The 14,023-nt window shown below is 39.5% G+C and overlaps 2 protein-coding genes across 2 annotated transcripts; both read right to left on the reverse strand.

Annotated features, from left to right (window-relative positions):
* Window positions 1-1,081: 1,081 nt before the first annotated feature.
* On the reverse strand, window positions 1,082-4,714 carry LOC112194995 (protein trichome birefringence-like 35). The gene is made up of 6 exons (XM_024335270.2): window positions 4,333-4,714; window positions 3,765-4,047; window positions 3,287-3,458; window positions 2,817-3,013; window positions 2,566-2,715; window positions 1,082-1,702 (listed from the first exon to the last, which is right to left on the reverse strand). Exons 1-6 carry the CDS (start codon window positions 4,529-4,531, stop codon window positions 1,372-1,374), a joined length of 1,332 nt encoding a protein of 443 aa, XP_024191038.1. The 5' UTR covers window positions 4,532-4,714; the 3' UTR covers window positions 1,082-1,371.
* A 3,454-nt stretch (window positions 4,715-8,168) lies between these two features.
* LOC112193559 (protein trichome birefringence-like 34) lies at window positions 8,169-11,235 on the reverse strand. The gene is made up of 5 exons (XM_024333749.2): window positions 10,735-11,235; window positions 10,054-10,225; window positions 9,071-9,267; window positions 8,796-8,954; window positions 8,169-8,631 (listed from the first exon to the last, which is right to left on the reverse strand). Exons 1-5 carry the CDS (start codon window positions 11,121-11,123, stop codon window positions 8,277-8,279), a joined length of 1,272 nt encoding a protein of 423 aa, XP_024189517.1. The 5' UTR covers window positions 11,124-11,235; the 3' UTR covers window positions 8,169-8,276.
* Window positions 11,236-14,023: the final 2,788 nt, after the last annotated feature.

Below are 14,023 nucleotides of genomic sequence, written 5' to 3' on the forward strand. Positions count from 1 at the left end.
TCGCTTAAACTCATATTTTTTTTTTGAGGGCAACGGAAGACTAATCCATTGATCGAAATCATGACGACCACACTCGGTCAAGCATGAAGGGCACAAACACCCCTCATATTACAATGCGAGCTCAGTAGAGCACTAAAACCAAAGGAAATCCAAACAAACTAGAGTTCATACTTCACCAAAACTAAAATCCTAAAAGAACTGCTGAAAAAGAAAATGCAGAATTTTTTTTTTAAAAAAAACTCACTAATCCTACATAGCCCTAAAATGGAACCAATGTCCTGAACATCTTGACGCCTAAGACCCTTTTGGTGTACGCCGCAACATTCAGTACATCCACAGCAACATTCTAGGAACAGATGCAGGACAAAAGAGCAAGACAGACGACCCCCCAAAAAGTACAAACCCGGCCCAAGTGTGAAAAAATATAGGGGAATTGGGCTAACCATGACCCAATTCACTAGACTGCATCTCTGCAGCCCAGGAAGGCAGAGGCCCAAGCCCACTACCCACACCCTACGCCCCTCACACCCAGCAGCCGACTCTGGCCCTTCCAGGAAGCCGGCCGCCACCACCGTTTCAGTCTGGTGGCCTCCCCAGGCAGGAGACCACGACAACCATCTCGCCGCCCACCAAAGCCTGTGCGAACGACCACACTTGTTGCACCAGGCTGGTTCTTCAAGCACGAACCACAAACCTCAGCCGGCGATCCAAACGTCGATCTCAAACAGAAATCTCTGACCTCGCTCGTCCTCTAGTCTTGAAACCGTGGCCCCGATCTCCTCCTCGTCAAGCCCAATGCCACCAAAGCAAACGGCGGTCTCGTTTGCAAACCCACAGCAAAATCTGTACTTCGCCTCTTTCCTCCGGCCAAAGCAGCCGCTACCCACGACGGAGACGAAACCTTGTCCTCGTACCTTTTGCAGCGCTGAAACGCTCTGTTGCAGATCGGAGCCAACAAGATCCGCCGCACTGCTCGCGAAACCTAGGTTTAGGTTTCGGTCTTGCTCCGATTTTTCTGGAGCTCTCTCGTCTCTCGGGATTTGAGCAACATCATATTAATCTTGTATGACATCGCTTAAACTCATATTAATTGGGTGTATCTTAGGCATACCATCTTGAAATTGTTCGATTTGGGCAAAGTCCCATCCCGTGTTTCATATACAAAAATAACAAAACGGACGCTCCTAATTGAAGGAAAAGACCAAAAAAGACGCTCACACTTCCCACTATTTATACATGGATCCACTATAGCTGAACACCTCTATATTCCTAAGAATCGAATCATGTAAATAATGACCCTAATGATTTTGCGCAAACAAGGCAAACTGTTGCGTGAAACCATTAAGGAGGCCTTAACGACTGTGCATTTGTTTACAAAAAATGGTAAAGCAACTCGTTCCAAACATCAGGTACACCAGGCAAGCACCAGTGTATGCAATCAGAGTAACTCGCTGGGTTAGACAACTGTTCAGGCTTTAGTGCCTCCCAAAATTTCCGGTAGATGGAAGGATGACCATCTTTCCGGTACTCTGACAGTTGAGTAATGTTGAGAACTGAAACCTTTGAACTCAACTTACTGAGGACATTGTCCACCATGCTCATAGTAGGGAGATCAGAGCCACTTCCCCAGTAGCCCTCCAACTCAATGGGGGATTTCTCATTGTAACAATTACCTTCATCTCCTGGCTTCCACTCTTGACTCCTGCAGAAATTGCATATTGGATAAAAGGTTTAAAACAAATTCACAAAAGACACTTCAAAATTGTCAGAAAGTTGAGCAAAAGATGTAGAAAATTGCAGTTGGGATACTCTTTACAACAACAGTAATATCAGTATGTTGTAGTATACAAGCCAGATTTCAATATGTGGCGGTTCAATGTTTTTTTTTTTTGGTCAACTAAAGATTAATGTTTAAGCTATTACAAACAACATTGGTCCACAATGTAAGATTCAAATGTCATTGAGTTTTCACAATTTCATTTTACAAAAGTTGAAGTTTAGATTCTAGTACATGTCCCATATATTCAGAAAGAAGAGTACATAAGCAGTGAAGAAGGATCTGAAGACAAAAATGGTCACACGAAAAGAGAAGTAGAAGGCAACTTAAAATTGAGAGGACTTCCTGAATGATCAGCAAGCACCAATTCAAGTTGCAAAGCTCCAAGAGCAGTTGATAGTTAAGGTTAAAATTAACCATACATTTCTAATGACTGCTTCATGGGACACTCTCACTGTAACTCAAGTTTCAACTTAATTAACTGGGACTTGGTCATATAGCAATCTACAATCTGAGGTCATTCCACAAGTGAGTGCAAGAATGTATACGTGTTGAGTACCTGTCTCAGGTCCAACTCCAGGGGAGCTCCACATATTTATATATGGATTTAAATTGCACAATTTCCTAAAGCTAGCAAGTGTATGCACCAACAATAATTGACCACCTCATTTAAGTTTAGAGAAAGCCTATATTTCTTTCAGGCAATGATAAACTAGATTGAAACTTTCAATATAAACAAGAGCTAACTAGGGGGTTAAAATAAAATTCTAGGAGGGACTAGTGCTAACCAGAGATGTGTAGGAGACATTGTGACAAAGAAGACCCGCTTCTTGAGGGGATCAACTTTAGAAGCCCAGTCTGCCCAAGCGCCCATGGCCAATTCCATGGCTCCTATACCATCTAATTCTTCACACACAGCATTTGCTTCAGTGCTCCATCTGTATGAATTGGAAGTCTGATCAAGTAAGATACCATTCATTGTCTTTCCATATATTGCAGTTCTTTCTAAACTGAAAAGTGGATGCATTGCCTTACTTACAAAAGCTTAACCGGGCCTTGTCTCCACCACAGGTAGGAATTGAAAATCAATATGTCTGCATTCTCCCATATTGATGCATGTTTAAGAACTGAATCTGGACGGATTATTCGATCATCCAACCTGTGATTCACTGGGTCATCAGAATTAGATTCTACTAGAAGAGGGGCCCAAAGAAACTCCACAGTAGCATTATATTCCTGCAAAATGGCACAAACAAAGCAATGAAGAGAGCTATTTTGAGATACTCAGGATATAAATCTGATAGCCCTGCAATGTACTCAGTACTCTCATCTGAGGAAAGCGTTTATCAACTTTGATTTCTTACAATAATGCTGTATAGAAAATAATAGAACACACTTTTCTCTTGGACATAAGCAGCCTAATGATTTATAGTTGCACCCACACTCCAGTTTGCATATAGGCTTAGTCTAGTAGTGGTCTACAAATTCTTAAATAGGAATTCTGATTACCTCGGCTCGGAAAATGGTAAGGGCGGCATTCGGTGACATGGATCTCTTATCCGCTGGAATCACTGATTGCAACAAGCAGACCATTGATATCCACTGACCTCTGTTTAATGAATCCCCTACAAACATCAACCTTTTGCCCCTCAACTTCTCCCACATGTCAATCACATTCCATCTCCAAAAGCAAAACAGATCATCTATCAGTGAACCCAAATACTAGATTATAAGGAAACTCGAAAGACAGTAATTAATTATGATGGTTTTACATTAGTCTAAGACTTTGCACAATTGGCCATGAGTTCTATAATATCAAAATGAGTTCCAGTTACATATCTATAAACCAATATCGAATTAAATACTTATTCAACAAGCAAACTGGAATTAGAGCCTCCAATTCCAAACAAGCAGCCACATTCATGAGCCAAGCATTGTAAACAAAGAAACACATTGTATAATCTCAGAAGAAAAAGCAAGTCTTTACCTCTTCAAGTTGCAATTATGGGGTTGCCATCTCCAATACTGATAATCCAAATCAGACCTTCCATGTTTGTGGCAGGCCAACTGGTCCGACATGTAAGGGCACTCGGCCTCATTGTACAGTGGATACGAAGAATTATCTAACACCCATTTGCCGGAAAACAAGTCACAGCTCTCCAAACTCTCCCTCCGGCCACCGTACTCCGGCTTAAGATGACCACTCCACGCTATTTTCCTCCCACTGTACTCTCTGGTGGAGTTGCATGTACTGAATCTATCCAACACCTCTGAAAACCCACAAAAACCAACTTAAACCCTCTTCATCAAATCAAAGAAAGACCACTAATTTAACCAGCCAGTAAAGAATTCATCAACAATTTACATAAAAGACTAAAACTTCATAGCAAACAGGTCCTATTTAGCTACTGAGTCTAACCAAAACCTCTGAAACCTCTTAAACCCTCCTCACCAAATCAAAGAAAGACCACTAATTTAACCACCCAGTATATAATCAATCAAGAATGAACACAAAAGATTAAAACTTGACAGCAGAGAAGGAAACAATGGCATACCTGGAGCATGGTTTTGATGGGTGAGACGATTCGGCTTTACATAAGTGACTGGAATTTGATGGCGAGGAGCACGATCTGGGTTGTCTTGAATTTCCAAAATGCTGCGTTCATTGTGGAGAATTGAAAAAACCAAGAACAGAGAGAAGACGAAGACCAGTAGAGGAAAATGGGTTTTCTTTCTGTTCCACAGCTTCATCATGAGTTTCTGCTTGGTTTGGAAAATTATTGACCAGAGAAAATTGAAAAGAAAATCAGAGGGGCTTTACATTCCTTATGTAATACCATCATAAAACTAAGACTAAGCGAAATGTGAGTTATTTGGGATTTTGTACAATGATTTGTCCTAAAAAGAAATAGGGTGCGGCAGGTAATGAAGCTTCTGTGCCAGAATTTAGTGTATCATTGTCTTATTATTATGAAGCAGGTTTGGGCCGTGTGGTCATCAATCATCATCAGCTGGATTTGTTTTTTACTTTTTTTTAGTGTGGGTGAGTTTTACAGAATATTGATTCATCAATCATCATCTCTTACCCAAATTGCTATATTATAATTAGCCTATGTGATTTTGTATTATTACAAGAAACTAAGGGTGACAAACAGAGTCGTCCCAGCGGGTTTAGGGGCGTAAATGACGAAGCAAAGTAAAGTAAGATTTAAGATTGACCAAATCATGACAAACTTTGTTAGCTTTAAGAAATGTCGGTGTGAAAGGATCTCAAACATGACCCGCACATAAACGCATAACCCTTCAAATTGAAATCAACTGTGTTTAATAATCCATAAATACTATTTTGAGATGATATTTAAAAGATAAAATATTTTCTTATTGTGTGCATAACTCTTGAAGTTGAAATCAACTGTGTTTTTTTTTTTGAAAAGGGAAATCAACTGTGTTTAATAATCCATAAATATTATTTTGAGATGATATTTAAAAGATAAAATGTTTTCTTATCGTGTGTAATGGTCATTATAAAATAAAAAGAGTAATAGTTTTTTTTTTTTTGAAGCAAAGGTACATTGCATTAAATGATCAGTCAAAGAGCCAAAGTCTAACATACACTAAAAGACAAAAAAATGGCGGGGTAACAACTACGCTCCTTTCGAAGTAATGTAAACTCACTACAAGTTAATTTTGAGCCCGCTTTGTAAGCGAACCCATAAACAAAGAACACTCTGTGTCTTCTAGGACAAAATCATTGACTAGCATCCCCATTAGCCAGGCGCGCAATTGCTGTACCAACAGATAGCCACTTCCTAGCAAACAAATAGGGGCAATTCCTTATCCATAAGCCGCTTGAAAATGAACACCAATTTTATTTCAGATAATTATCAACTCCCGTAGCAGTCTTGATCTGAAAACGATTGGTCATGAACCATAAGTCAACCTGAAAGCCCAAAAAGGTCCACATCTCAAGCCAGACCCACCTTCATCACTAAGTGATAAATAAGGGTAGTAAAACACCCTCCCTACTGGCCCATAACAGAGAGCCCAACAACTCAAATTTGAGCCCAGGCCCAAGCCCAAATCTAAGTGAAGTGAGAGTAGCAGCCCGATTCTGCTTCTGCCCCATAAGGCTCTCTGGTGGCCGGCCTCTCCAGCACTGCATCACCATCCCTGGGGCTGCTGCCTCTCTTCTACACACTAATCCAAGCCGGCAATCAGACCCAGACGGAGAAGATCTGATCCCCTGCAATACCCGCTGGAATCCAATGTCTCAACCTGTCTCGCCGATCAACTCCAGCTCTAGAAGTAATAGTATTCGATTCAATTATAATTAAAAATCTTCTACTTAAACTTCGATTCAATTTCATTTGGTTCAGTTTCGAGTAAATTGAAGTCCAAATCGAACCAATTCATTTAGTACAGTTGTTTGTTATTGACTACAACCTTGGACATGCTTATATTACATTTTCCAAGTACCTTAAGGTTTAATTTCCTATACTTAACCAAGCAAGAGAACGAAAATGCATGTGCTTAAGTACTTGCTTTTTTTTTCTCTCTGTTTTCTTTATGCTTGCTTAGTTGACTTGACTTGAGGAAATATACCTTTGGTAAGTGTTGTACTGATTAACATACCCAAACCGACAAAGAATTTACTATTTAGAGCCATCTCTCGTGCGCGCACAACAACCTCTTTGTAAATTTTGGGCAGAACGAGCTTCAAAAGATTCCCAGCTTAGCTTAATCAATCATTGCCTGATTGCCAGAACAAATATAATTGTATAGTCAAAAGGGTTGTTCTAACTTCTACCTACCTACCTAACAGATAAGATATTCTGATGTTGTTGTGTAATGTGTATATAATATATATGTGTTGGGCTGGAGATCATGCAATGCATAATGCAAAAATGCCTAGCTACTTCAACAAGAACAATGTTTAGAATTTGATTCCATTAGACCAACCTCAATGGAGGCCCTTAATTACATTGATAAGCCAAACATTAATTGAGTTATATTTTCATTTTTTGTTGCTAAGTTCTTTTAAGTTAGTTGGTTGTTGTGATCATAATTATATATAGCTAAGCATTACAGAGGGAAACATGACAAAACTCAAAGTGTGACAGCAACAAAGAATCAAAGACTCAAAAGTACATGTGGTGGTCTTGAGTGATATTATTGGTCTTGAGCGATCTTCTCTAGATTTGCCATTATTTTGAGAGTCCACCACCACCTCCACTCCACCTGCCACCACCTCCACCACTGCCCCCATCACCTCCATCTCCACCTTCACCCAATCTCTTTTCTTGACCAGATTTACTCACTTCATCATTTACCACCTTCATCTCTTTCCTCACCTGAGATTTCCAGTGATGGAAAACTCCATGTTCACCACCATGTTCACCTCCTCTCAATCCCACATTTTCTCCTTCTCCACAGACCAAATCTCCTCTCGAGTCACCAAATTTTTCTCTCTGAGTTCTACCCCCAAATCTGTTCATGCTTTCTTTGGACAGGATTGACTATGATTGCTTCTAGATCTGCTTACTTCTCCACCACATCTAGGCAAGTTTTCGCCCGTTGGCGGATTTTTGTCCACTTTAAAGAGGTTGTCCAGATTGCTTCAGCAATCACACCCTCTACGGTTACTTTGTTTCTCTTGGGCGTTCTTGAGCCCTGTGTGTGTTCCAACAGGTGGAGGAGGTGGCATGATTTGGTTCTACGGTGGTGGCTTATGTTCATGGAGCAGCATGAATGCGGAGATGGTATTTATTTGCGGCAGCAGATTCGGTGACTGTTTGATAGGATTAGGGTTTGTAATTTTCTTTGGGCTTTTGGCTGGTAGCTGGGTTTGACTCATTGTGGGTTTTATTTTATGTTTGCTAGGCATATGTGACTCTTTATCTAGGCATATGTGCCTCTTTTATATACCTCTTGTATTTTGCTTGATCCTTTGGATCTTCTATACAATCATTGACCCAAAAAAAGAAGAAGATATTATTGGTCTATATGACTCGTAATTATTTCTGATTGGTCTCTTAAATTAATTTTTTTTTAACCTCATGCATGGTCCCTACCACATTCGAGTGATATTATTAATTGGGACCACCACATGTCAGTGTCACGTAGTACTACAGGACCACAGAATAATTCGCCCAATATGCAATACCCAAAATTGTTAATTATTTTATTAGTTGGTACGTGCTCTAAGTTTTATATCAAAAATATCATCAATCATTTTAATTTTAATTTATTTATTTTGGAAGAGACGGAAATCTTCATCTCCAATCCTAATCTATTCTTAACCCTCTCATATGTCTTGCAATTCAAATCATCATAGTTTCTATAGTTGTAACAGATAACCTTTGTGTGTACAGTTTGTTTACTTTTGTAAGGAAAACCTAAACCGTTCAATATATTCATTGAAAAGTCTGGTTAATCTTACGAGTTCCGACTAAATACAAACAAACTTGTTTTTTGGAAATTCATTTCCAAATGGAAGTTGTCATCCTGTCATTTGAAAAATGTAAGCATAGAGGAGCTCATTCCAAACGTCTGGCACTCCAGGGAGGCACCAATGTATACAATCTGCAAAACTGCTAGGTTTTGCTAATTGCTTTTCTGTTAGAGCATCCCACTGCTTCCTATAAATTGATGGATGACCTTCTTTTCTGTACTCTGAGAGTTGCGTTATATTGAGTATTTGCACATCCAAACCTCTTGTTTTCAGCTCCCCAAGTACATTCTCAACAACACGCATCATTTTTGGATCCGATGCATTTCCCTTGTAGCCCTCCTCCTTAATCGGTTCAGTTTCTCCGTAGCAATTCTCGCCAGTAGTCACACCCCATTCTTCAGCGCTGTATGTGGGAGTTGTGATTTTCAGCGTCAAATATATGTGATCAGTATATGAATGCAATCACACTTTAAATATGATTTTAGCTACCAAAGTGAGGATAGTTTGATCACGACATGATAAAATGATAGATGTATCAAACTGACTAACTAATCGTATGAAACTTACCTTTGGTGAGTAGGTGACATGCTAACAAAGAACAACTTGGTCTTGTTTGGATTAACATGGACCTCCAACCAATCCGACCAAGTCTTTAGAGCCATTTCATACACTCTAGGCATCCCAACCTCTCTGTAAATTCCATCAGAGCTTTCAAAAGATCCCCACCTTAATTATTCATTGCAAAACGTACAACAGCAATTGTAAGTTCTAAAAGCAAAGTCGATCAAATGGGTTGTTGTTCTCTAATCTCTACGGCTCTACCTAATGGAAAGTGTACTTACAAGACACTCATCATGGACCTTCTCCACCAAAGATAGGAATTGAAAACAAGAAAGTCTGCATCAGTCCAATGTCTAGCATGCTTTTCAATTGCCTGAACCCTAACAATCCGTTCCGGTAACCGGTGATTCATCGGGTGATCTGAGTTCGATTCCACTAGCAATGGAGCCCAATAGAACTCAATTGTGGCATTGTATTCCTTAATCACCAATAATTAATCAGTAAGCAATAGCTGTGATATGATCAGTATCAAACTTATCTGCTGATGACCAAAATTCCTATATGATTATGATTGACGTTACCTTATAACTAACAACACACTGTACCAACTCCAATAATCATAAGACAATTCTATTTCTAAGCCGGAAAGAGTAGGCTATGCAAATGTTCCCTAGATAGATAATCTGATAATAAAACAAATCATGTGATATATTTTCAATAAGGTCAAATTGTTTCAAAATTAAATTATGATCGTGATTGATAATTAGTCAAATTGTGTCAAAATTAAATTATGATTGATAATTAATCTGACAATATCATATGAGGTTTTCAATAATTATGACATTTATCTACTTTTACGTACAAAAATAATATTTTAATAAGAAAAATTTCCTTCATAATATTTTAATAAGAAAAATTTCCTTCATAATACTTTTACGTACACCAGTGAAGTCTAGTGTGGTCAGTTCTTTGTAAATAGCATAAATGAGGCCTAAGATTTATGGCCACAAATCTTAGGCCTCATTGAGGCCCTATATCATTGACATTCTAACAATATACCATACACATCAAATATTTCAATCAGTAAACACCATTCCAAGTATAGCAAAATGATCCCACTTAGGTATTCTTTTGGTGAGTTAGCTAGGTTTTGCTAATTATGCAACATACTCGAGCAAATTAAGAAACACCCATCAAGCCAGTTAGATTTTGCTATCTATGCACATTAAGACCACTAGATAGAATAGGAGAAAACGAAACTCACAGTTGCTTTGAAGGTGGTCAAGGAGCCATTGGTGTACATGGACTTGAGCTCTGGAGGAACAGCTGACTCTATCAGGCAAACCATGGAAACCCATTGATTTCGATTCAAGGAATCCCCAACATACACAAGCCTCTTGTTCCTTAGCCTCTCAAGCAACGCTGTGGCATTGAACCTAAGCTTATATGTTTTAACACGAAAACAAACAATCCCACAAAGCTCAAAAACTGCCATTTAAAAACACACCCTCATTATCCTGCTCTCATAAACAAAAACAAAAAAGTAAAACAATGGTTAATTGCCTTTTCAGTCAGATTGTGTTTTGACCATATTTCAATTTTCATCACTGTATTTTCGATTTAGCATCCGAGGTCGGCTCTGAGGAGAATCGAGGGAGGCAACTGCCTCCGGTCTCCAAATTTTAAGTCCCCAAAAGTTAAAGAAATCCCAACTTTAGAAGCTCAAATGCATGACTAATTTAATTGGAAAAAAAAAATTATTCTTACAGTTTGTCTCAAGTTGCTAGCTAAAATTTTAGGTCGAACCTTGATTTTGTCAAATAATAAAAGAGATTCTGTTAGAGAAATGAAAAACAATGACATAACGGAGCGAAGCCTAAATAGGGACTGAAAATGCATTAACTCAAACAAAAACAAAAGGAGAGAGCAAGGGACAGGAAGAGACCTAGGGAGGTCACATTGATGGGGTTGCCATCTCCAGTTCTGGAAGCTTAAGTCTTTTCTCCCAAACTTCTCACAGGCCAATTGGTCAGACATATAAGTACACTGTAACCCCTTGTATAAAGGATAAGACTGGTTATCAAATACCCATTTCCCTGAAAACAAATTGCAGCTATCCTCAGAAGTTTTCACTGTAGTAGAAGCAGTACAATCTTCTAAAAACTGAACACCATATTCTTGGGTAAGATAAACAGTTGCAACGAGAAGAGTTGCCACAAGAACTGCAATGAGGGAATGCAAGCTGCTTCTGATTGAACCCCAAGGTTTGGGATTAGGAACTATTTGATGCTTATGCTTAGGCATTTGATGATTCATTTTGGATATTTGGCACATGTATTTGGCCTTGTGTGCTCTGTGTTTTAGTTTAGTTTCTCATATCCCTTTTAATTGAAGCTCTGAAGAGGTGGGTAAGAAACATTTTTCATGATTTGTTTCCAGAATTAGGTCTATTGGGATTGCAGTTCTTGGTAGTTTGCTGAAAGCAATGGATTGGGGCAATGCCTTGAATTCAATTGTCTGGTTTGAATTGTATTTGCAGCAAGGTGTCTAGACTAAGCAAAGTTAAACAGTTTTACAAAAGTGTTGGTGAGATGTTAACTGATCATGTCCATTACTCCATTTGTCGACAGTATAATGTTGAGATAAGCAGTTACTTAATTTTTAGCTCTTCCATTACTTTCAGATTCAGTTGCCAGCTTTGGAATTATGTGGCTGGTCAAAGTTTAGTATTGACCATTACCTAGTTTTAGAATTTTAATAAAACTTTCTAAGGAAATAAAATTGATGAGCTAATTAAATCGCTCAAAACGTTTGTGGCTAGTCGATACACTGTGTAAAGGTCTAATGGCTTCTATTATAATGAAAGAAGAATTATATGGAGAATTTAATTGAGATCTGTTTTAGGGAATCAGAAATTGAGAGAAATTCGCTGTGTATTCTCATTGATAATAGGGGCCTCTTTATATAGAGGATTACAATGCATAGAGTTAGAATCATACAAGGAAAGATAATCTCTAGATTCTTCTAATTAAACCCTATTACCACTAGATCAAGTAACCTAGAGTTTGGATCAAACACAAATAGAGATATCCTTAAACACTCCCCCTTGTGTTGTCCAAACGCGGTGCTTCTCTCGTTGCCTCATTAAAAACCTTGCCGAGTAACAAAAACCCAGTGGGACAAAAATAACCTCGGTCGAAGGGGAAAAAGAGCACAACACAGCATTCACGATTCGAGGTGAACATGTAGACATCTCCCCCTGATGTCTGCGCCTCCCCCTGATGACTACGATAAAGGGAGTTCAGATAATTTCCGCAAGTCAATTCTTGCCACATGTTTCTCGAACGTGGATTTGGGCAACGACTTAGTAAACAAGTCTGCCTTACTGTCCTCAGATTGAATCTAGTTCACTTTGATCTCGAGGAGAGTCTGTCGTTGCTGATTATGCTTGGTGTTATCGCTTTCGATGTAGCTTTGCCTCATTTGTTCAAAACAAGCAACATTATCCTAAACGCTCGTAGGCTCATCTGCGGTAGACTTCAAACCACAATTGCTTCGAACATGCGTAATTATGGATCCAATCCATATACATTCACGAACCACTTTGTGAAGAGCAATAATCTCTGCATTGTTCAAAGATATAGCGACTAGGGTCTGTTCTGTAGACCTCCAAGATATCACGGTCTTTTCCCATGGTGAACACTTAACCATTTTGGGAATGACCTTTGTATGGGTCAGAGAGATACCCAATATCAGCAAAACCTTCCAAAACACTTATATCGTTTTGGGATGGGGATAGAGAACGCAGGCCAGCGTTGGCGGCGTTCCTGGTGTGTGATGGGTCCGAATCCATCATCTCTTTGTAGGGATAGAACAAGCCCATATCACTCATACATCTCAAGTATCGAAAGATATCTTTTACACCAATCCAATGGCGTCGCGTTGGCGCAGAGCTATATCTAGCTAACAAGTTCATTGTAAACGAGATGTCCGGTCTGGTGCATTTAGCTAAGTACAATAATGCGCCTATTGTACTCAAGTAAGGCACTCATGCCTCTAACACATCTTCATTATCATCCTTCGAATGAAAAGGATCATTTTCAGGATCAAGACTATGGACGATCATGGGGGTGCTTGAAGGCTTGACCTTGTCAAAATGCCTAAGCATTTATCGACACGATGCTCAAGTTCTAAACCGAGACATAATCGTGTTCTCCCAAAATCCTTCATCTCAAACTTGGATTTCAAGTGTTCAGTGGTTTCCCTTAACTCTTAAAAGGGCTTCTAATGAAGATCATGTCCAACATGAACCGCGATGGAATCCGAAACTTATTATGGAAACGCGTGGGCATATCCTCTCCCAATCAAGTAGTCATTTTAGCGAGCATGTCAACCTCTTTGTAAACGCACTCTATGGTCTATAGCCACTTGACTTGGGTTAATGAAGTTCACCATGTACCTTCATGTATATTCCGTATCTAGATCCCTATAGAGATACGTAGTGACCACATTTGTAAGCTGCATGTTCAGTTATTCGGAAACTACCAAACTGACAGGGTAGTGGAGTGCAATGACATCCATTACAAGAGAATATGTCTCATCGTAGTCGATTCCAGGGCGTTTTGTGAGAAGCCTTGCACCATAAGGCGAGATTACCATATATTTTTCTCACTACGCTTTCTAACGAAGACCCCATTAGTCAACAGGTTTTATGTTAGGAGGTGTTGGCATCTCTAGCTCGAAAACCTTCCTCTTCGTTAGAGAATCCATCTTAACCTGGATAGCATCTTTCCATTTAGGCCAAATTTCTCTACGTTGGCATTCATTAATCAACGGAGCGTGGTTCGATATCATTAGACTCAACAAACTCATGTGCAACGAAATGCCAACTACATGATCAATTATGATGGAGTTTCTATCCCACATCTCATGTACACTAGTGTAAGTTTCATAGAGCTCTATATTCTCAGGAATAGGTTATGACGTTGAGGCGTCCCCCAACGGTAACCATAACCCGGAAGATACTTATGAGACGGATTTTGAGTCTTGATGATCAAAGGATTGGAATGTGTCAAAGTATCCTTCGAACCCACGGGCCTCTCCACGTATCCTAGCTGGGGCCATGGCCTGTAATGCCAGAGTGCCACTCTCTTTGGCGTAGGCGCCATGCCTACCTCCGTGTAGGGTGGCGCTACGTCCTCTCATAGGAACGTCCTTCCTTGCAGTCATGTTTG

This window comes from Rosa chinensis, chromosome 3, assembly GCF_002994745.2.
Source record: "Rosa chinensis cultivar Old Blush chromosome 3, RchiOBHm-V2, whole genome shotgun sequence".
In the NCBI taxonomy this organism is placed as follows: domain Eukaryota; kingdom Viridiplantae; phylum Streptophyta; class Magnoliopsida; order Rosales; family Rosaceae; genus Rosa; species Rosa chinensis.

Coding starts and splice junctions, on each gene's coding strand:
- LOC112193559 (XM_024333749.2), bottom strand. CDS start 11,123: ATGTGCCAAATATCCAAAATGAATCATCAAATGCCTAAGCATAAGCAT. Junction 10,226..10,734: donor CATCAATGTGACCTCCCTAG/GTCTCTTCCTGT, acceptor ATATAAGCTTAG/GTTCAATGCCACAGCGTTGC. Junction 8,632..8,795: donor ATGTCACCTACTCACCAAAG/GTAAGTTTCATA, acceptor TCCCACATACAG/CGCTGAAGAATGGGGTGTGA.
- LOC112194995 (XM_024335270.2), bottom strand. CDS start 4,531: ATGATGAAGCTGTGGAACAGAAAGAAAACCCATTTTCCTCTACTGGTC. Junction 2,716..2,816: donor CAAGGCCCGGTTAAGCTTTT/GTAAGTAAGGCA, acceptor CAATTCATACAG/ATGGAGCACTGAAGCAAATG. Junction 1,703..2,565: donor ATGTCTCCTACACATCTCTG/GTTAGCACTAGT, acceptor CAATTTCTGCAG/GAGTCAAGAGTGGAAGCCAG.